Source organism: Fukomys damarensis, unplaced genomic scaffold (genome assembly GCF_012274545.1).
Source record: "Fukomys damarensis isolate Sample0158 unplaced genomic scaffold, DMR_v1.0_HiC HiC_scaffold_13, whole genome shotgun sequence".
Lineage (NCBI taxonomy): Eukaryota > Metazoa > Chordata > Mammalia > Rodentia > Bathyergidae > Fukomys > Fukomys damarensis.
Genome location: NW_022900925.1, coordinates 13735949 through 13758318, shown reverse-complemented (window position 1 = coordinate 13758318; position 22370 = coordinate 13735949). Strand labels below are relative to the sequence as shown.

The following is a 22370-nucleotide window of genomic DNA, read 5'->3' as shown; positions in this document are numbered from 1 at the left end:
TCTGTGAGTTAGGCTCTGTGTGGGTGACTTAGTATTTATCCTTCAGCCAGAGGTCAATGTAGACTGCTGTGAATTTAGAGTAATGGTTTGGTCCTGAAGAAGCATCATGTCAGTGACCATGCTTATGGGTGGTCAGTGCCTCTTATCCAGTCACCAGGCCCACGATAATGCATGGCGTGGATATTATATAATGAGAGTCAGGAGATGAAAGAGCAAAGAGCTCAGACTTCAGTTCTTGAAAGGATTCAGCTGGGTATCTAGTGAGGCAACTCAACTGCTCACCACTCAATCAACTGGGAGCTTGGACTTTAAAAATGTCACCTTGCTCAAATCACTTCTTATATTCTTATGTAGTAAAACATCAGTACTCAAGAGCCCAAGTTCCCAGAGTCTGTGTGGCAATGTGTGATATAATTCTACTATTTATAAAATCTAAAAAGTTAGTAGTTGCCAGCTTTGGAACTGAAAATATCTTTTGTGATGTGTCTTCAGTTAGTTTCACTGTTCTTCATTGCATGTCATCTATTTCTGAAAAATTCAAACCAAGCTCATGGTTTCACAGAGTACCTTTTTAATATTTGTGCTACAGTGGTAATCTCAGTGCTGACATCACTTAGACCTGGCCTTTCATATTTGTGGTTTCCACATCATGGATAGAACCAAGCAGGGATGGAAAGTATTTGGGAGAACTTGTGTCTGTATCAAACATGTAGATATTTTTCCCCTGGTCATTATTTCCTAAACAGTAAAGGATAATAACTATTTACATAGCAAGTACACTTAATAAGTATTATGGGTATTCTAGAAATGATTTTATATTATGGAAGGACGTACCCAGGCTATACGCATGCACTTTGCCATTCCACACATCGGACTGGAACATCTGAAGAGATTGATACCTGAGAAGTTCTGGAACCAGTTCCCTAGAGATCCCAAGGAACAATGGGTTGATGACACATGTTTGTGGATACTGTAGGGACACAGTTTTGGGAAACTGTACTTCCCCTTTTTCCTGATATTTCTTTTTCACCCTTTAGGATAATATGTTCCCAGACTATGGTCACACCATCATGTGCACATTTGTAGTTTCCCTCTGACTTTTAAGTGCACATTTGTTCCTCATTTGTTTCCAAGGTTTTGTTTCCATATTGAGGGATTTTATATCAATTCTTTTATATCTTATGACTCTCTCTAGTCCCATTGTTCTTACCCCGTAAGAGTCAGATTTATCAAATTTTTTCCTACTACTTTGCTTTAATTGTATTTGTCCTGATATCCTAGCCTTTCCTGGGCACGGCTTTATTTGGAAGTTGTAATAAAGGCTTCACATCTTTCTTGTCATCATTGGCATCTTATCTTTGAACATTGCTCAGTCTGCTGCTGGTGGAAAAGAGAGATGCAATTGGTAGCCTTAGGAAATGAGTCATCTGTGACTAAGTTTGTCCTGCTGGGCCTAACAGATTCTCCAGTCCTCCAGCCCATCCTCTTTGTCATCTTCCTTCTTGCTTATGTAGCTACTATCGGAGGCAATTTCAGCATCCTTGCTGCCATCCTCATGGAACCCAAACTCCACACCCCCATGTACTTCTTCCTGGGGAACTTGTCCCTGCTGGATGTTGGGTGCATCACCGTCACTGTCCCTGCCATGTTGAGGCAATTCCTATACAGTGACAGAAGCATCCCCTATGGGGCCTGCCTCTCACAGCTCTTCTTCTTCCACCTCCTGGCTGGGGCAGACTGCTTCCTGCTGACCGTCATGGCCTATGACCGCTACCTGGCCATCTGCCAGCCCCTCACCTATAGTACCCGCATGGCCCCAGGGATCCAGAAAGCCTCTGTGGGTTTGTCATGTGCCTGTGCCCTCACGAATTCAGTGGCCCACACTGTTGCCTTGTCTACCCTGAAGTTCTGTGGCCCCAATGTGATCAATCACTTCTACTGTGACCTCCCTCAGCTCTTCAAGCTCTCTTGCTCCAGCATCCAACTGAATGAGAAGTTGCTCTTTGTTGCAGCAGCTTTCATGGCTGTAACACCATTAGTCCTTATCACAGTGTCCTATGCCCATGTGGTGGCTGCAGTCTTGAGAATCCGCTCTTCTGAGGGCAGGAAGAAGGCCTTCTCCACGTGCAGCTCCCACCTCACTGTGGTGGGCATCTTCTATGGGACAGGTGTCTTCAACTACATGAGGCTGGGTTCAGTGGAGGCTTCAGACAAGGACAAGGGCGTTGGTATCTTCAACACAGTCATCAGCCCCATGCTGAACCCACTCATCTACAGCCTGAGGAATCCTGATGTGAAGGGTGCCCTGCGGAGGATTTTTACAGGAAGGTAATTTCTAAGTGTGACTTTTTCTCTCAGCCTTAAGGAACACAATGGCTCCATTACTGCTTCAGAGAGTTATTGTAATTAATGCAAATAGAGTGTTCGTTTGATGCAATGGGATAAAAAAATTGACTTAGAATGGAAAGTTCAATAAACGGAATAATAGCTACATCTTACCTTGTGATTACGATGTGCAGGGCACCATTCTATGTGACTGGCCTTTATTAGCTCATTTCATCTTACTAAATGTATGAGATTGGTACAGGTTTCCAAATTATACCTTGGAGAGGGTCAGTCATTTGGCCAATGTCCCATAGCTAGTGAATATCAGAGCTTGGATTTGAGGCTAAGTGGAAACTACACCTGAAAATACCTCTCCTCTAGAGTAATAAATAATTTTGAGGAGGATGGGTATTTTAAGAAGCAGTGAAACGGGCAATAAAGAGTTTAAAAAGAAAAGTAATTAAAGGTACAAGATCCCAATGATAAATGTAACTGTACTGTTTGCTTTAAATGTACCAATACACTTAATGGAAAAAAGAAAAGAAAAGTAATAACAGTTTAGTGGGAAAATATTTTTAAGTAAAAATATGAATTGAGAATGATAGCAGGCACAGGCTGAGGGAATTTTGGATATTACTTTATAAATAAATCAATAAAAAGAATACAACTGAAAACTCAGTTTGGAAGGAATAAGCACTGTTTAGAAAAACCATAAAGATGGGACAGAGTATTTCCATATTGGTCCACCAACAACATAAAGTAAGTGTAATAAAGTTAATTATGTAAAAAGGTTTACTTCTTATGTAAAAATCTTCCTGATTGAATGGAGAACTTTGCTACTTTAGCATAAACCTAAAATCAGACACTTCTTTTGGTGTAAGAAGAAAGATACTTCAGGTATTCAAACAGCTGTTTTGATAACACAATGAAATTCATGTTTTTAAAAATTAGAAAGTACAAAAGATTAAAATAAAAATCATCCATAATTGGAAGATAATCATCATATATATTTAGTATATAATTTTTCATTTTTATTTTTATAAAAATAAGAATTGTTTTATATGTAGACTGGTAATCAGTAAAAGTTGAATAAAATGACACTTGCAATTATCAATTACTTCTGTGTTTGTTAATGAGATGAGCCAAATATTAAAATTTAATACTTTGTTAAGTTAAAGTTAATCATAAAGATTTTTTTATATAAGCATCTATATTTCTAAAATATTTGTCTCTTTTAGTTCTTTTTCTTTTTTTCTTTTTTTAGCAGGGATCGAATTTAGGACCTTGTGCTTATGAGGCAGGCGGTGGCACCACTGAGCTAAATCCCTAGTTCTGCCTCTTTTCTTATATATGTGGAAGTGCTCTTAATTTATTAGTGGGGAAATGGAGAGTGACACATGCATTGGAAGGTGAGTGGGCATCTGCCAAGACCAGCGAGGAGGTCATCTGAGCAGTGTGTGGCTTCCTCAAGGGCCCTTTGAGAGCAGTGGTGGCATAGGAAGTGGGTGCAGGGGAGATCCAGGGAAGGGGAAGTAAAAAAAAGGAAGGGGGCAGATTAAGACATCTCTTTGGAAAAGTTAAGCAAGATTGAAAAGGAAGACATGGTAAGGTAACCAATGGAGAAACAATGATAAGGAAGACTGTATTTTTGAATTCTATTTTGAGATGACAAAAACTGTGTGATCATAAAATTTCAGGCAAACAGCAGCAAAAGGAAAAGGCAGTTAAGATGTTCAAGAACAAAGAGCTCCTTGAAGGAGTGAGGTACTAATAAATGTGAAAAAACAAACAGGAATAACAAAGATGTTTGATGTTTGATTTTCTATGTAGTGACATATTTGTTAAGAGAAAGTAGTCATTTAAATATTTATTGAAGGTAATATGGTAGAATAAATAAGTCCCATTGTTATCTCTTAATTATTTCCTTGTTAATAAATAATTGTGTTTAACAATCCACTAATTGGATTGTGAAAATGCCTACTCATCACACTTGCCCTAATTGAATTTATACAGCTTATTATAAAGTACAGAGATTTCACAGTCACTTACCTAGAGAAATTTCAAGCACTGACAACCAAGATCACTTTGTAACACTCATATAAGGCCTAAATCAATCAATCAATCAATCTATCTATCTATCTATCTTTCGATCAATTCTTGTCATTTGCTCATTCACCCAACAAATACTTACTGATATCCCACTAAATGCTAGGCACTGTACTGGACAATAGGTTACAAAGAGAAAAGCTCAGTCTCTACTCTCAAAGAATTCAGTCTGTTGCAGCAAAGTGCTACAGCAGTGTTACTTACTATTATGTGATATTTACCATTAGAGATATATTCCAGCACTATTGTTAGAGACAGTAAACTTTATTCTTGGAGGCAGTATGAAAACTGAAAGGATACTAGGCAAATACCACTAGATGGAGTCATATTTTCAAACATGAAGTTTGCCTCACATTTAACAAATACACTTTCATGTCTAGCATCTGACTTGATTTGCAAGACAGCCCTGTGGCCTGCACTGCTGGTATCACTATTATTTTTTATTTTACACATGAAAAAAGTTGAAGTGCAATAGGGGACAGTCCTTGTGTGTGTAAGATCATAACAACAGAACTAATTGTAGACACATAGAAGATGTTTCATTTCCTATTTTAGATAATTCTGAATGAATTTGTGCGGAGCCATTTAAACTTTGTAATAGTTTCTACTAGAAACTATTATCACATTCTTCTATAAGACATGGAGCATCCATTTTTAACCTAAAACCAAATTATAAACAGGCAAAACTCTTTTCAGTAGTTTGGGAAATTCTGCTACTTTTAGTAAGGCATCCTGAATTATCTCATTCCCTTTAATGACTTTATCTTCCCTGATGACTCCTCATTTCCAAATTTCAGATGTAAATATTTAGTAATTTAATAGATCTTCTACATGCACCGTACACCAAACATATATTAAGCTCATCTTCCCATCAGACTTGCTGTTCTAATATCAGTTCACTTAGACACCAGCGTTTAGTTATCTAATAATTAAATTTCTTGGACCTACTTTGCATTACTTAACCATTCAGGCAGCATGCATCTGTGAACCAATGAAATGAGTTGGAATCCAGTTGTGTGCACACATTTGTAATCCCAGAACTAGGGAGGCAGATTCATGAGTGAGCACAGGCTAGGCCACTTAGCAAAACCATGCCTCAAAATAGAAACTAAAGAAGACTGGGAATTCAGCTCCCTGGTAGAGCCTGCCAATCTTCTATCCCCTGAAAAACAAAAACTAAACAGACAAACAAACAAACAAAAAGCATCCATAGCCTGTGTATTGATACACTGACACCTGTTTTTTCTCATTCTCTCTCTATTTTCCCTTTGATAACATCTCTATGTGGTTCTAAACATTCGTACTCTGAAATTTGCCTCTATTCTGGCTTTGATCCCTGAAATCGTATCTAGCCCTGGTCTCTAGTGATAGAACCTCTGTTTTCTCCTTTTCTTTTCTACACTTAGGCCTCTCCTCAAGGGAAACAGCAACTACGATGACTATAAGGAGTTGCTTATTTTCCATGGGTCAGGGATTCCAATATGCTGACTGGAAACCATCTAGAACAGCCAAGAGCTTTAGAACTAGTACTGAATAAGCCTCTTAGAAGAGAGGGTGTGGATCAGGCTTAGATATAACATGTCCTATTGTGAATCTGTACAAGGCATCCCCATGTAAATAATAAATATATGTAGCCACCATCTTTCCCTCAATTAAAATACAGGAAACTTCATGATGTCATTAGTGTGCTACTCCGGTCAATTAGAAAGTATTACCATATCATCCCTTAGTGCAGCCAAACACTATACTTATTAGTGAACCTATATTTCTGTAAAGCACATATTTTACCTGCCTCTTTCACATACTTTCCTCCTGCATCAGTTGTGACCAGGAAAATTGCCTATAGATGTGTACCTGGATAGAAAGATGCAGAGTTGCAGAGTTGCTTACACTTTAAAAGTACAATACTGAGGCTGTGTGACTGATAGTTCAATGTGCTGCCTTTTTGAGTTTGATTACAGAATAAGTCTTTGGTCATTTTGACTAGTTCTTGAATCTCTCTCTCTCTCTCTCTCTGTCTCTCTCTCTCTCCCCTCTCCCTCTCCCTCTCCTCCCCTCCCCTCTCTCTGTTCTCCCCAAGACTGCAAACAGTAAATAAGAAGCCACCTGCAACCCAGGAAGAAATTCCTCCCATGCTGGTGTCTGGTTCTCAGATATCCATCCTAACAACCCTGAGAAAATAATTCTGTGTTGTTTGTTTTTAGAGCTACTCAGTCCTATAGTATTTTATTATGGTAACCCGGGAAGACTAAGATAATAAAGAAATGAAAAGGATTTGGGGACAAACATGAAAAGATCACGTCAAGATTCAAGTGTCTGTGGATCCCCAAGTGGAAATGTTGAATAAGATGGCGGACATAAGAGCTCCAAGAGCAAAGTCCAGATGTAGATAGGTATTTGGAGGACAGCAGAATACAGGTGTCAGTTGATGTCATCAGCTCATAGGCCATCACTTAGAAAGAAAAATTTAGGAAAGCTAATGGCCATGGCTCAACGTTTACCCTTCTCAAGTGAGCTAGTAGCTTAAAAAACAATAATAAGACTTCCACTTGGGATGTAGAAAGACAAAGAAATGTCACTCATACTAACAGAGAGAGAGAGAGAGAGAAAGACTACAGAAGCATACATAAGTTTATTGATTAATCAGAGAGCCAGGGCTACACAACAATAAGATGAACTGTATCCTTTAACACAAGCCACACCAAAGAAAGAGGGTACGCATGAATGATTTCACCTTTGACCAAATACAGATGAGGTGGCTGCCCTAGGAGTGTCTAGACCGTTAACAAACTCTTCAAGGTCAAGTGCGGATGAGCATGAGAATTACAATCCCTTTGAGCTCTAGACACAGGGAAGTCTGTATTCACTCACCAGCTGTTTGCCATGGACCGTGTTTGCCATGAGGGTTCTTCATGAGAAGATTTGGGACATGGATGATAAGTAAGAGAGCTCCATTCAGCATTACAGAGACACAAGGATCCCTTCCTGCTCATGAGACTCTTCTCTTAGGTGAAGCAAAATGTGTTCCTCCCATAAGGCGGGGAAGAAGAATTTCTCATCTTTGGATTCAAAGCAAATGTCTGTGGCCTCTGGAGGAGCGGTAGTATAAACCCCGTATTGTTGGGGGTGGCAGAACATTAACTAGTTCCAGACAACTGATTTGAGAAAACAGAGATGCATTGTCCCTGGGGATGGGTAGTAACTCGTTCCTTCACAAGGGCTCTGCCCAAAATCCCTTGTCAATAGGAGTCAGAGTTTTCTTGCTAGTGGGCAGGTAATAGTGACAGGAATGTTAAGAATATTCCAACCATGAAGTTCTCCTAAGATAGGCTGGAGCAAGAGAAATGACCAACGTACCCTATCTATACCACAAGCCTCACAGTAGTGGTAAGTCAGTAGTGAGCAACAGTGGTCTTCTACTGAGAAAGGGAGCATGGACAGGGAAGCCCTGTGCAGAGAGGTCGAAGATGTATGGAAAGCCAAAGAGGGAATGAGATCATTGAGAAAATTCCTCCAGTTATCCAGATTCCACCCTGACACGGTTTTGATTTTGAATTCCCCATTATAGGAAGATTAGTTGCCCATGTTGTCATTATTGGAATGTAGCAGAAGATGTGGATGCTATGGGAGATCCTTAGTTCAATGGTGAACGCCCTCAAAGACTGTGGGACTCTGGTGACTTTCTCTTCCTCTTTGCTCCCTGGCTGATGTGACGTGAGTGGATTTTCTCTGCCAAATGCTTCCAGCCATATGCATCAACACCCCCAGAAGAAGCCTAAAGCAATGGGACCACTTGATTATGTACTGAAACCTCCAAAACATTGAGCTAATTCTACAAGTTATTTATCTTAGGTGTTTTGTCATGGTGACATGAAGTTTACTGGCACATACAAAAGAGCATAAAGAGCAGATAACAATGAAAAAATTTCAAGTATGTATTTCACTAAGAGTAATAATGTGGACCAGGGATTTAGCTGAGTGGTTCCATCCCCTGCCTCTCAAGTGCCAAGGACCTCAGTTCAATCCCTGGTACAAAAACAAAACAAAACAAAAAACAATAAAAAATGTCAAGAAAATACTGATTTCATAAAGAGATCCCTGAATATTTGAAACATTCTCATACCTAAATAAGTAGAAAAACTACTCATCTTCATTCCTTTTTAAAATTTTAAATTGAATTTATTGTTACATTCTAGGTAGACAGTGCAGTTACATTCATTACTGGGATCTTGTACCTTTACATACCAGGTCTTGGTTCTCATTTTTTCCCCTTGTCCCCACCCTCCCTTTACCCCCTCCTCCCCTCCCCACCTTCAAACACTTCAATTCCATTTTTACATTTTCTCATATTTTTTTCCTTTTCCCTTGTTCCCATTTCCCTATCCTTCTCACTGTCCCTACACCTTTGGTCCTTTTCTTCCTATTTCACGTTGCTAATTGCCCCATTAGGATCTTGAATACTATTTTAGTTTTTCACACCAGAGAAACTATTCAGTATTTGCATATGTGTGATTTATTTATTTGACTTAGGAGTATATCCTCAAAATGTACCCATTTACCTATGAGTGAATCTACTTTCTCATTCTTTATGGCTGAGTAGTATTCCATTTTATAGAAAAACCACATCTTCTTTATCCAGTTTCCAACTGATGGGCAGAAGGGCTGTTTCCAAGTTTTAGCTATTACAAACTGTGCCGCTATAAACATGGGTGTGCATATATCACTGTGGTATGATTCTTTTAATTCTTTTGGAAAGATACCCAACAGAGGGATGGCTGGGTCAAATGGAACCTCTAATCCTAGTTCTTTGAGGTATCTCCATATTGACTTCCATAGTGGTTGCACCAGTCTGCCCTCCCACCAACAATGGAGAAGGGTTCTTTTCTCCCCACAACTGTGCCAACATTTGTTGTTGTGTGATTTCTTTATAGCAGCCATTCTTTGTGGGGTGAGGTGAAATCTCAGTATTGTTTTCATCTGCATCTCTGGAATGACCAGTGATGTGGAGCATTTTTTCATATATTTACTTGCTGCTTTTACTTCTTTGTCTGAGAAATGTCTGTTCATTTCAGATGCCCATTTTAGGATTGCCTCTTTATATTTGAGGAGGCTGGTTGTTTTGAGTTCTTTATATATTTTAGATAATAGTCCTTTGTCTGAGGAGCAGCTGGTAAAATGTTTTCCCACATTGTAGGTTGTCTCTTAGTTCTGCTGATGGTTTCTTTTGCAGTGCTCTTAGCTTTTTAATAAGATGAGATCCCAGTTGTTGATTCTTTCTGCTAGTTCCCGTGCTACTGATGATTTGTTCATAAAGTCTTTTCCTATGCCAATGTCTTCCAGAGTTCTGCCTAACTTATGTTCCAGCAAGTTTAGTGTTTCTTTTTTTTATATATTTAGATCTTTAATCCACTTGGATTTTAATTTAGTGCATGGTGACAGATAAGGGTCTAGGAAAAACCCTGTATTGTTGGGGGTGGCAGAACATTAACCAGTTCCAGACAACTGATTTGAGAAAACAGAGATGCATTGTCCCTGGGGATGGGTAGTAACTCGTTCCTTCACAAGGGCTCTGCCCAAAATCCCTTGTCAATAGGAGTCAGAGTTTTCTTGCTAGTGGGCAGGTAATAGTGACAGGAATGTTAAGAATATTCCAACCATGAAGTTCTCCTAAGATAGGCTGGAGCAAGAGAAATGACCAACGTACCCTATCTATACCACAAGCCTCACAGTAGTGGTAAGTCAGTAGTGAGCAACAGTGGTCTTCTACTGAGAAAGGGAGCATGGACAGGGAAGCCCTTTGCAAAGAAGTGTAAAGATAAGTTTAAAGTCAAAGGGAGAGTGAGATCACTGAGAAAATTCCTCCAATCATCCAGATTCCATCCTGCCACAGTTTGGATTTTGAAAACCCCCAAAAGGTGCATGTGTTAAAGGTTATTTGCCCATGATGTCATTATTGGAATGCAGTAGAATATGTGGACCCTAGTGGGAAGATCCTTAGGTCAATGGTGAATGGCCTCAAAGACTGTGGGACTTTGGTTTCTTTCTCTTCCTCTTCGCTCCCTGGCTGATGTGAGGTGAGTGGATTTTCTCTGCCATGTTCTCTCAGCCATGTACATCAACACACCCAGAAGACCAAAGCAATGGGACCACTTGATCATGCACTGAAGTTTATTTGCACATACCAAAGAGCATAAAGAACGGATAACAATAAAAATTTCAAGTATGTATTTCACTAAGAGTAATAATGTGGACCAGGGATTTAGCTCAGTGGTTCCACCCCCTGCCTCTCAAGTGCAAGGACGCGAGTTCAATACCTGGTACAAAAAAAAAAAGTAAAAATGTCAAAAAAATATTGATTTCATAAAGAGGTTCCTGAATATTTGAAAAATTCTTATACCCAGATAAGTAGAAAAACTTCTAATTTTCTTTGCAGGGGGAAAATATGTAAACAAACAGTTCACCAAAGAAATCAGTATCTATAGTCCTTAGGGAAAAATAATTTAACATCAATGGAGGACTATAGTACACTTAATATATTGATTAAAATTTTAAAAAGGCATGATGTTAAGTTTTGATGAGGATGAGGAGGAAATGGAAATCCCATACATTTCTGATGGGAATGCCAAAGAGTATTGCCAGTTCAGAGAATTCTACCTCTAAGTCACCCATGCATTGATTGTATAATCAAGTGGAAAACAGCTTCACAGCTACACACACACATATACAATTAAACATCCCACTAGCATAGATTCCAATATTTATAATCCTAGGGTTTGCATGGCAAAATGAACACTTATATCCACACTGTGAACTGTATACACATTTTTATCATATATTCATTTGTAATGGCTGGAATCTGGAAATGAGCCACATATTCCCTGATAGATGAGCAACTAAACAAACTGCAATATGTCCACCTACTGGGATACTATGCAGAGACAGAAGGTGTGGATCATTAGCACTGCAGTCCCCCTTATGTAGTTTTGCTTTCTGGGAATTCAGTTACATATGTCACTGACAGACTGAAAATATTAAATGGAAAATTCCAATAATAACAACTTGTAAGTGTTAAATAACTTCACATAGTATATTGTTATAATTTTCTACTTTATTATGAGTTACTCTTGTTAATCAATTACTGGTGTCCCCCTTAGAAATTAAGCTTTTTCATGAGTGGGTATAGAAAAAAATACTATATCTATATGTGGTATAGATACCAAATGGGAGTCTTTGAATGTATCTCACAGTAATAAAGAGAAATTGCCAGACAAGCCATGTGCATGAATCTGAAAAAGATTTGCCAATTTAACTTTCTTAATTATAGAAGTCTGTATACTTTATGCTCCCACCCTTGACACTTTACAAAGTAAACCATGGGAAGGGAAGTCACGAGAGGTAGCTGTGGTCTAAGGTGGGGAAAGGGAATCCACTGCAAAGGGCCATCAGTCAAATATTAGAAGTCCTGAAAATGTTCTCTAGAGATGCTATATTATGACTTTATATTTTACAAACTTACATAACTTTATAATTAAACCAATTAAAATATATCTTGAAAATCTGAAAAATACATGACTATATATCACTATAATCACATATTAGCTGGGACCCATACTGAAAATGCAATTATGGACCTGATCTCTGGTTTCCACAAGTCACTGATGCTCTTTGGATTGTATTTTGCCAGTATACAAAATGGTGACTCTATCTTTTTTCCTCTTTGTAGACCTTAGGAGGCTGCAATTGTCTCTTAAATTTTGTGCTTCCTTAGGAGTCCAAAATAGTAGGCAGATGTGAGAACCCCTTAAAGATGGAAGTTGTTTGTCTGCCTCTGGTTTTTTGTTTAGTTTCTGGGGAAGTTTGTTTTTGGGGGGATAAGTTTTGGTGCTAATTATCTCCTTGAAGAGAGAGCATCAGGGGAGAATCTCTTTGTCCCTGTATCACTCCCTTGCCAGAGACACCACCTTGGATCAGGCCAGCAGTCTCTCTCCTCTCTACAGACTGCTGCAGGGAAAGTAAGTGCCCCACAGACCTCCTCATCACTCCAGCTCTGGTTCTGTCCTTCTTTCTAGAGTAAGGCTGGTGACCGTCACTCGTGATCTTCAAGAGTTTTTCTTGTCCACAGAGGAAGAGAGGAGTAAGTAAAGAAGAGATGCTAGATTGGAGAAGTCATAATGAAATATAAAGGTGAAATTTACTGTTTGATGAGAATGAAGGGGAGGTAAAATATGCGTTCCTATGCATACACAGTCATATATATGGCTAGGACCTTGAGAGACAGTGGAGTTTGGCCAATAACGAAGAAGCTCTTTATTCAGAACAAACTCTGACACATGGACCTTAAACAAGTTAATGTTTTGAGCTTCACGCTTATCTATCTGACAATAGTCTTTGTAGAAAAACATAGATTGGAAGTGGTGCTTCCAGGGAGTATAGCTGCTCATATAGTGATATATTCAGGGTAATCTGTGCCCTTCGTCTCGACTGATTTTTAGTGGCTCTTGCTTGACCAAGACCAGCTACTCCTTAATGCTTCAGGTTCCTGTCCGCCTCTTCATAAGAAGATTCCGAAATCATTCCAGGTATTACTTCTCCATGATGCCACGGGTGGAAAGGCTCAATGAATTAATAGGCTATTAATAATTAATAGTAAAAGTTCCTTGAGGACATGGGACAATGATATGGACCCGAACCTTATGGCACAGATTGTTGATGTGCACAAGATGGACAGTGTTATGGACAGAAAAAGCACTAGCTCAATCATGGAGAGTGAGAGGCCCAGCATATAAAGAATTCAGGAGAAAGAGGACTCAAAGATCCCTTCCACCCCTACCTATTTACAAAGACTTTGTTTCCATTTTTTCCTTATCTCATATTTATTCCTTTCTTTCTTTTCCCTTACCCTTTCCACTTTCCCTTTGAAAGAAGGGCAGGGGAATGGGGATAAAATAAGAACAAAGATATATCATGTAAAGGTACAAATTCCCAATGGTGAATGCCATCATATTGTATACCTAAAATGTACCAATAAATTTCATGAAAAAAAATCCCTTCCAGAACTTTGTGTCCAAGTCACAGCTGAAGAACCACTGAAGTCTTAAACAGCAATAGTTCTAGCCATAGAAATAGCATTATTCTCTTTATTACACACAATAATCTTCATAAAGCTCGATAACAACACATGTCCGAGGAACATGGAGTTAAGGTGTGGCCTTGGAGTTGATAGCATGGATCTGAGACTCAAGTCTGTGATGAGCTTGTTGACCTCAACTTGCCAGGCACCTTAGGAATGACTGACATTGGGAAAGTCACCTAAGTTCTCTAGAACCTCCACGCCCACCTTTTACTGATTGCCTCCAACATTCACACATGCGTGCGCACACAAAGATCAGGGTTTCCCATAACACTTACTGGCAACATCATCATTCTCGTAGCTCAGTCTAATAACCTTGAAACCATTCTTGCACTGTCTCTCTTGCTCACACCTCATCCCCAGTCCTGTAGTTCTGTCACAGAAGGCATCAGTAAGTGACACACCAAGAGACAGCAGAATGGAAATAAAATAACATATTTACTCACCGATAAGGGTCAATCGCACATAAGCCGTGCCTGGATCAATGACGCATTGGGTTACAATTCCTCCTTTTCTAGGGTTTCATAGCCTTAACTTCATTTGGGTGATTACATTTTATTCTCACAGTTCAAATCATGGTCACAGAATAGTTCATCTTTTCAACCCAGATGTAACAGTTCTTCGCAGCTGGGGAGTTTACCTTTAAGATTCACCTAGTTATCTATTCTAGTCCAAGGAAGGGGAAGTTCACGGTCAGGGGAGCAAATGCTAGCAATGGGTTCTTCCATCTAGACACTCTTACGATCAGGTGGCTCCAGTTCCTTAGGAGCTCAAGGTCTTGATGTGCCCTGCTATCTCAGGGCAAGACCAAACGGCTCATTCAGCAATTAGTGCCTTTGGTGCCTATTAGTCCTGAGCAAAACAAACTGTTGTTAAAGCCAGCAGAAACCATTTTACATTGTAACACTTTCTAGGTTTTTGCTATTTTAAAAGTTTTCCTGTCAGTAATATCAAAAATATATACCCAGAATTCTCTGACATCCAACAGGTAATTATTGAAAGAAAACATGAATAGGTGGGATGTTGACTTCTTTGAATTATTTTAGGGATGTTAATACCAAAATCTTACAAATAGCATTATTCTCTTTACTACACAAAATGTCATTCATAAAGCTCAGTGGTAACACATGTCCAAGCAATATAGCTTTAAGTATGGCCTTAGAGTTGGATAATCCTAGGTTTCAGACCCAACATGTTTAAAAGCTTCATGACTTTAGGGTCCTTTAACAAGCTTTCTAAATCTAAGTTTCTCAATTACACAGATGTACCTGTAGTTTAAGAGACTGAAATGAAAAACAAAAATGAACATACTATGCTTAATACAATGTTTAGCATGTACATTTAAAAGAGTGTTAGTATTTTCTTAGAGGTCTTCATGTCTTTAATTTTTAGCTTCTGTGTTTTTCTGCACTTTGGTTTACATCCTGCTCCTCTCCTCACTCAGTCTCTTTTATATCTTTTATGTATTTTGCATTTTATGGGACCTGTCCTTCTTTTCTCCTTTGTATTGCTACTCTTTGAATAGTGTCTTTCTGGGACTTTATAATTTCATTTATTCATTGAGTAGTCCCAACCGCTGTTCAGTCACTGAACAGTAGACGCATAACGGTTGTTGAGATACTTAAGCTCTCTTGTACCATGTTTGTAGTTAGTCACCGTTTTGGATTCCTGGAAATTTTCCCTCTGCCCCACCCATTCCCTGGTATTTCCTGGATCTCTTCCTTAACCAGCAACTAAAGGGTTAGCATCTGGCACACTCGCAGTCTTGAAGAAACTGGACAAACTCACAGTAACTACTCTGATTGGTAGGTATCCAGCCGCGTCACCCGGTACCCAGCAGACATAGATAGACCACGTACCTACTATGTATGCGTCACTCTCCCTCTTTTGCCACCTTCGTGCCCAGCTCTGACTCATGGAGGCAGATGCCTGCAGGAACAGGACGACTGTCACTGAGTTCATCCTCCTTGGCCTGACAGAGAATGCTGGTCTGCAATCCATTCTTGCTGTTGTCTTTTTCTTTGCTTATGTAGTCACAGTTGGGGGCAGCCTCAGCATCATCTCTGCCATCTTTGTGGAGCCCAGACTCCACACTCCCATGTACTACTTCCTGAGGGTTCTGTCTCTGCTGGACATCGGGTGCATCACGGTCACTGTTCCTCCGATGCTGCTGTGTCTCCTGGCTCGCCAGTGCAGAGTTCCCTATGCTGCCTGCCTTTCACAGCTCTTCTTTTTCCACCTCCTGGCGGGTGTGGACTGTCACCTCCTGACAGCCATGGCCTATGATCGCTACCTGGCCATCTGCCAGCCCCTCACCTACAGCACCCGCATGAGCCGTGAGGTCCAGTGTGCCCTGGTGGGCCTCTGCTGTGCCATCTCCTTCCTCAATGCTTTGACTCACACAGTGGCTGCGTCTGTGCTTGATTTCTGTGGCCCAAACATAGTCAACAACTTCTACTGTGATCTCCCACCTCTGTTTCAGCTCTCTTGCTCCAGCATCCATCTCAACGGGCAGCTGCTGTTTGTGGGAGCCTCCTTCATGGGGGTGATCCCCATAATCCTCATCTCAGTGTCCTATGCCCATGTTGTGGCTGCAGTATTGCATATCCGCTCTGCCAAGGGGAGAAAGAAGGCCTTCTCCACTTGTGGCTCCCACCTCACTGTGGTCTGCTTCTTTTATGGCACTGGCTTCTTCAGTTACATGCGTCTGAACTCAGTCTCAGCCTCAGATAAGGACCAAGGGATTCCAATCTTTAATACTGTTCTCAACCCTATGTTGAACCCAGTCATCTACAGCCTCCGGAACCCTGACGTACAGGGTGCCTTGAAGAGGGTGCTGACAGGAAAGAGGTGCTGATGGAGAAGACTGGATGGGGCATCAAAATGTACATCCCTATTGGGAACCTGCTGAAGTTCTCCTGGTGAAAGCCTAGATGCGGGCACAGGAAAAGCTCAGGGGTTTGATCTAAGGGTGAGAGTAAAGAAAGTATGGTTCAGAGTAGAGTGTGGTGCGACTTGGATCAAAGATAAGGGGTGAAGTGTAGGTAAAACAGTATCTGTGCTTTTGGTAGAAAATAGGTTCAAGACAGTAGGGGCAAATTATAGTATGACTCTGGAAACATGAGAGGCACTGTTTTTTCTTCAATGATTTTCAGTTGACATGTTTAAAATGTTGATGCAAACAACAGTGTAGCTCCCTTCAAGATACACTATATTTGTAATGATGTATGGGGTCTGGTTAATTAAAGATTGTACTTTAGAGCTACGTTTAGGACTGTGGCATTAAAATGGAGTTTGACACACTCAAGGAGCAAGATATCCGTACTCACGAGAGCGTCTTGTCAGCACCTTCTGTGGAGCAGATCACCGCACTCTGGTTCACAAGCCAGTGGTTGCTTCCTGACTAACATGTGCCTAGGCACAACACACTTATATGCCAAGCGTGTCCTTATTCACACACCCCCTTCGTCAAAAACATTACAATGTTTCATCGTATGTTTTCTCAGAAGAAGCATTAGAAGAATTAGTAAGATTTATTTATATTTTTGATGGCCTAGTGCATTGATTTATTGGAAACAGGATCGATATGTTTGTATAGATTCATAGTTATGGTGGAGAGGTTGTTAAGGGAGATGTTTGCAGTCCTTCTGTCACTGACTGAATATTGCAGGCAGGACTTTATCATCCGAGAGAAACCACCCCATTTCAGAGAGAAACAGTTGGTAGAACATCTCAGTCCCCTCACAGTGTGCACCACTTCTCACATTTACACTGTCAACCACTCCAGATGCTTCCTGGCCAAGAAGTGAGGACATCGGAAACACTAACATCACTGAAGTGCTCACTAACTCTTTGAGGCAGGCAGCAGGGAGCCTTTAGGGTGTCACAGAACATTCTCCAATGACATTGCTTCCAGTCAAGGTGTGTCCACAGTCATTGTCCAAATCCAGCAAACTACTGAGTCCTCCTGAACATTCTGTTGACCTCGCTTACACCCACCATCTCCTGTCTTGCACACAGCTGCCTCCCAGCCATGCTGGAGCTGTCCCTCAAGGCTCCTGCATCCGCCTCTGAGCTCCTCCTTGGCTCAGGGCCATGTACACTGCTCATTAGGTCCTGTAGCAATGACTTCTGTGTGTCCCCTCATCGTCCAAAGCCCACTAGTTTCTTTCTTCTCACCACTATTTTAAATATGACCTTTCTCAGGTATGGGGGTGTACACTTTATTTTTTCCTGACCACGCTTCAAAATCTTTATTTCTTAACCACTGCCACCCTCTGGGGACTCATGTCTCCCTTTACTTAGAGTCACTGCTGTTAATGTTCTAAAAAAGACTGAGGCTTACAAACCATAATGAGAATCATTTCTGTATTAATTTCTGCTTTGATATGCTCTCTCCATGTAGATCATAAATTCCTTAAAGATAGGATGCGTGTCTTATACTCCAGACACCTAGCAGAGAGCTGAGCGCATACCAGATGTTCACATAGCCTCATGGATGGTAGAAAGCAAGACCTATAGAAAAGTGTTCATCTACATAGCATGTCAGTGAAACTGCTCGATGTTTTCAAATGAACTATAAGGCTCAATATTATGACAACATAAATACATAGAAAAATGCTTAGAAAGAGAAACTTTGGCAAAAGTATACTAATAGGAATAAATTCAAACAGCTTTTTTAGTAATTCAATTAAGATAGACTTTGAATTAAACGTAGTAGAAAGAACCTTTCCTGTTCTTTTCCTTAAACTGGGATATCATTACTCCCCACACAGGCAAATTTGTTGGAAGCTTATAACAAGAAATATTTCCTTCTTGCAAAGAATTGAAAAGGGACTACTTAACTAGCAAAAGATAACACAGAATAGCACAATGGTATAGTCCATAACATTCTTAGACTGGGAGCTCACTGTGGAGAATAATAATAATAATGACAATAATAAGATTTATAGGTTAAGTCATGCCGATGTATTTCTCTTTCTTTATTCTTGTTTTAAAGAGAATTACTTTCGATTCTTCTTTGTCAATGTGACTATGTTTCATAATTTTCAGAAAAAGCACGTTTGTTTAAAAAGAAGATTGTTATGTGTTATATGAAGCAGTGTACCTGCCATGCTGTTCGCCTTACAAAGTGGTGGGAGTGACCAGCATATGAGTGCAGCACCTGTTGGGAGGTAACTTCCACATCGAGGACAGCGAATGTCCCCATGGAGGAGACCAGGAGTGAGGAGGGCAGTGGGAAATGGAGAAGGACTTTCAGTTTTTCTCCCTTTATTCTGGTATTATTGATGTTTTTGCTGAGTGCTCTAATTTCTTAAAACAAATAGACAGCTTGTAAAAAATACTAACAGTGAAAGTGTGGAGTGGGCTAATTTGACTTCACTGCAGTGTTTCCTCTCCAGCCTTCAATGTGTCTGTTGTCATCGTCACCTTTGTGAAATCTAGAATATTGGTTCCCTCCCTCCAGTACAAGTTCACTCTGTCCACTTGTTCAGGGTCCAGGTGCCTGAAAGAGACACGAGGTAGTCATCTTCTCCATTGTCCTGAGTTAAGAACCAAATCAAACTATCTCTGGCCTTAAGCATATATGCCTAGAAGAACTCCTAACTTTATCTGACCCCTCTGTAGGTGATCTGTGTGTGTTTGTGTGTGTGTGTGTGTGTGTGTGTGTGATGTTCTCTGTGAGTGTTTGTACCAAAAGAGGAAAATGATGCATTCTATTTTGAACCTCTTGCAGTTCCTGTGAGATATTCCAGAAGAAATATCAGACACACAGTCATATATTATACTCTATAGCTTACTGTCTGAGATGGATATAAAAATTGAGAATCACCAACATGCATTGCTGTCAGAGTGTTATGGCTGTGAAGAGGAAGGATTTAGTCCATCTAGGAAGCTGGACAGGCAGTTTCCTAGATCTAGGACCTACAGTTGATCTTCAGGATAGAATTTCCTGGATTAATAGTGTGTGGCAAATGGAGACTTTCTAGGAAGCAAACCTAGCCATTTACCCTAGGAAAAAAAGGTGTATTTGAGGAGTTCTGTGTGGGCTATGTAACCTAGAGATCTTATTTGATGGATAACTCTCATGAACTTATTTAAATTTTTCTAAGAACTCCTGCTTGGGTCAAGGCAGTCTTAAAATGGGGGAGGGGAAGCTTTCTTAGTAAGGTAGGAACTATTACACAACCTACTTGATTCTTAAAGCCACCATCAGGAGTTACTGGAAGTATCGTGGTCCTGGTCTAGAAGATACTCTAAGCTTTTGTATACCTTTCTAGTTTTGTAGCTAAGCTAATGGAAAATATTCATTGTCAGTAAGTTAGAGTCTGGATTCTGCAGTAGGAGCTTGGAAAAAGGCAAGGCATTTGTTAGAGACTGGAAGAGAAGACAGGTTTCAGCATGCAAAGTGAGCTATAACCTGAGGTGGCTTTGCAAATGGTTGTGGAGGGCACTGCTTCAGGCATGAAAGAGGAGTAGACCAGTCCCAGGCTCCAGTGTCCTCTCAGCCTCATGCTGTAAGAAATGCCAGAGTAAAAGTGACCTTTAAAAATTTTACCAGCTGTTTCTCAGACAAAAATCTACTATCTAAAATACATAAAGAACTTAAAAAATTGCTGCTATCATGAAATCAATCAATAACAAATGACGGTGGTTCTGTGGGAACCACTGTTGGCGGGGGTGTAGAATGGTGCAACCAGTGTGAAAATCAGTATGAAGATACCTCAAAGAACTAGGATTAGAGGTCCCATTTGACCCAGCTATTCTTCTGCTGGGAGTCTTCCCAAAAGAATTTAAGGAATCATACCACAGAGATATATGTGCACCCATTTAAACGGTGGCACAGTTTATAATAGCTTAAACTTGAAAACAGCCCTATTTTCCATCAACTGCAGTCTACATAAAGAAACTGTGGTGTTCTTAAAAAATAAAATGGAGTACTACTCAGCCATAACGATTGAGAAATTGGAGAAATTGATAGCTAAATGGATGCACTTTGAGATCATACCCTTAAGTCAAATAATTAGCACACAGATATGTAAATAGCAAATAGTTTCTCTGGTGTAAGAAAATGAAACTGTAAGTAAGGATCAAAATGTACAATAAATAATGTGAAATAGGAAGAAAAGGTGCACAGGGAGAAGGGAAGCGGGAGGGGAGGGAAAGGAAAGAAGGGAATGGGATTAATATGAGAAAATGAAAAAGTGGAAATAAAGTCTTTGAGATAGGGAGGGGTGGAATCGTTGAAGAGAAGGCAAAGGAATAGGGGGAAAACAAACAAGATATATCATGTAAAGGTACAAATCTCCAATTATGAAATATAATGTAATATATTATATTATGAATTATATCGCACTCCTAAAATGTACCAGTAATAGTAATTAAAAAAAAAGAAATTTAAAAACACTTCAAAGGTGAAAGACACCATTAAGTGCTTGGATAAAACAGATGTTTACCTGGCTGTAGCTCCCCCTGGAGGGCATTAATTGCTGAGGCCTCCATAGGAGAAATAACAAAAAAATGAGACAGAGAAAAATCCCAGTGTGTGATGATACCAGCCAAGTTGTCTGTCTCTGTACCTACCTGGCATACAAAAGCTCTCTCCTATGTGGGGGCCATGACATGATTGTTTCTCTACTTAGCTCGAGAAGTGCCGTTCCCTTACTTGGGTGAGTGCCTTTCCCAGACCCCTTACTGCAAGCTCACAACTTGCCCAGCATGCAAGTGAAGTTCTCCCCTTCTTTTGGGAGAGCTTTTCTCTCCCTGCATGAAAGCTTCAGTGGGACATAGATGCTTGACAGTGAGAGAGTGGAGAGAGGGAGAAGACAGTGAAGAGTAGGTTTTCAAGCCCCACTCAATGGGAAGATGACAAGGTTGGGGTAAAAGGGAGGTCAGACTGAAGAAGCACTTCAGCTTTGGAAATACTCAGGTCATGGTAACAGGAAGTCCATGCAAAGAAGGCTAGTCCTTCAGCGGTGGCTGACCAGTTCTGCTCCTAAGGACATTATTCACCTAGAAGGGATTTCCTCCACTCATGGCTTTTGCCCTTGAGCATCCTTAATTGTACGATTTTTTTTTTCTGTGAAATAGGTTCCTCAGTGATTACCCTTCAGCCAAAAGTTGAGGTGGATCACTGTTTATTTTATCAGAATGACCACTTCAGGGTTAAACATACTCATCAGGTCACCAGTGTGTATATTACAGTAGGTATTATAATTAACATAAGGATATTTTTACGTATGTGGAAGGAGGTGCACAGGTTATATGACTATACTATGTCATATTGTGTATGGGATTTGAGTATCCACAGTGTGTGGTATCAGAGGATTTCTGGAACCAACTCATCCAGGATACCAAGGGATGACTGTATGGTGACAGGGCTGTAGAACAATGCCTACCCCAGACTCCTGAAGATCATTTTCATCCTCTGCCATGTTGTACACCCAGACAATGGCCAACCCATCATCTGATGACTTGTAATTCCCTTCCTGAAACTAGAGATTTGGATAATCAACTTCATCCCTAAACTTCAACTGTCACATTTATTCTCCAATTAAGAATTTTGCATCACTTCTTCTACCTCTTGTGAGTCTTGCCAATGCCATTTCCTTATTCATTAAGACTCAGTTTTATCCAGTCTTCTCTTTGCATGCCTCAATATTTAACTTTCTTCCCCTTAATTTCCATGTGTCCTAACATCACGGCCTCTCCTGACACCACTACGCTGCTGTTTCCTATCAACATCTCAAGCATATTGGGCCACCCTCAGCACTTTTAACATTGCTCGGCTTGGACTGGTGGTCAAGAG

The 22370-nt window shown here is 40.2% G+C and overlaps 2 protein-coding genes across 2 annotated transcripts; both read left to right on the top strand.

Annotated features, from left to right (window-relative positions):
* The first annotated feature begins 1396 nt into the window (after positions 1-1396).
* LOC104874857 (putative olfactory receptor 3A4) lies at positions 1397-2332 on the top strand. Its single transcript, XM_010642101.1, has one exon. It carries the CDS (start codon positions 1397-1399, stop codon positions 2330-2332), a length of 936 nt encoding a protein of 311 aa, XP_010640403.1.
* A 13144-nt stretch (positions 2333-15476) lies between these two features.
* On the top strand, positions 15477-16418 carry LOC104875028 (olfactory receptor 139). Its single transcript, XM_019210360.1, has one exon. The coding sequence runs from the start codon at positions 15477-15479 to the stop codon at positions 16416-16418; it is 942 nt and encodes a 313-aa protein (XP_019065905.1).
* The last annotated feature ends 5952 nt before the right edge of the window (positions 16419-22370 follow it).

What these genes read in the sequence shown, in the direction of transcription:
- LOC104875028 (XM_019210360.1), top strand. Translation starts at nt 15,477, where the DNA reads ATGGAGGCAGATGCCTGCAGGAACAGGACGACTGTCACTGAGTTCATC.
- LOC104874857 (XM_010642101.1), top strand. Translation starts at nt 1,397, where the DNA reads ATGCAATTGGTAGCCTTAGGAAATGAGTCATCTGTGACTAAGTTTGTC.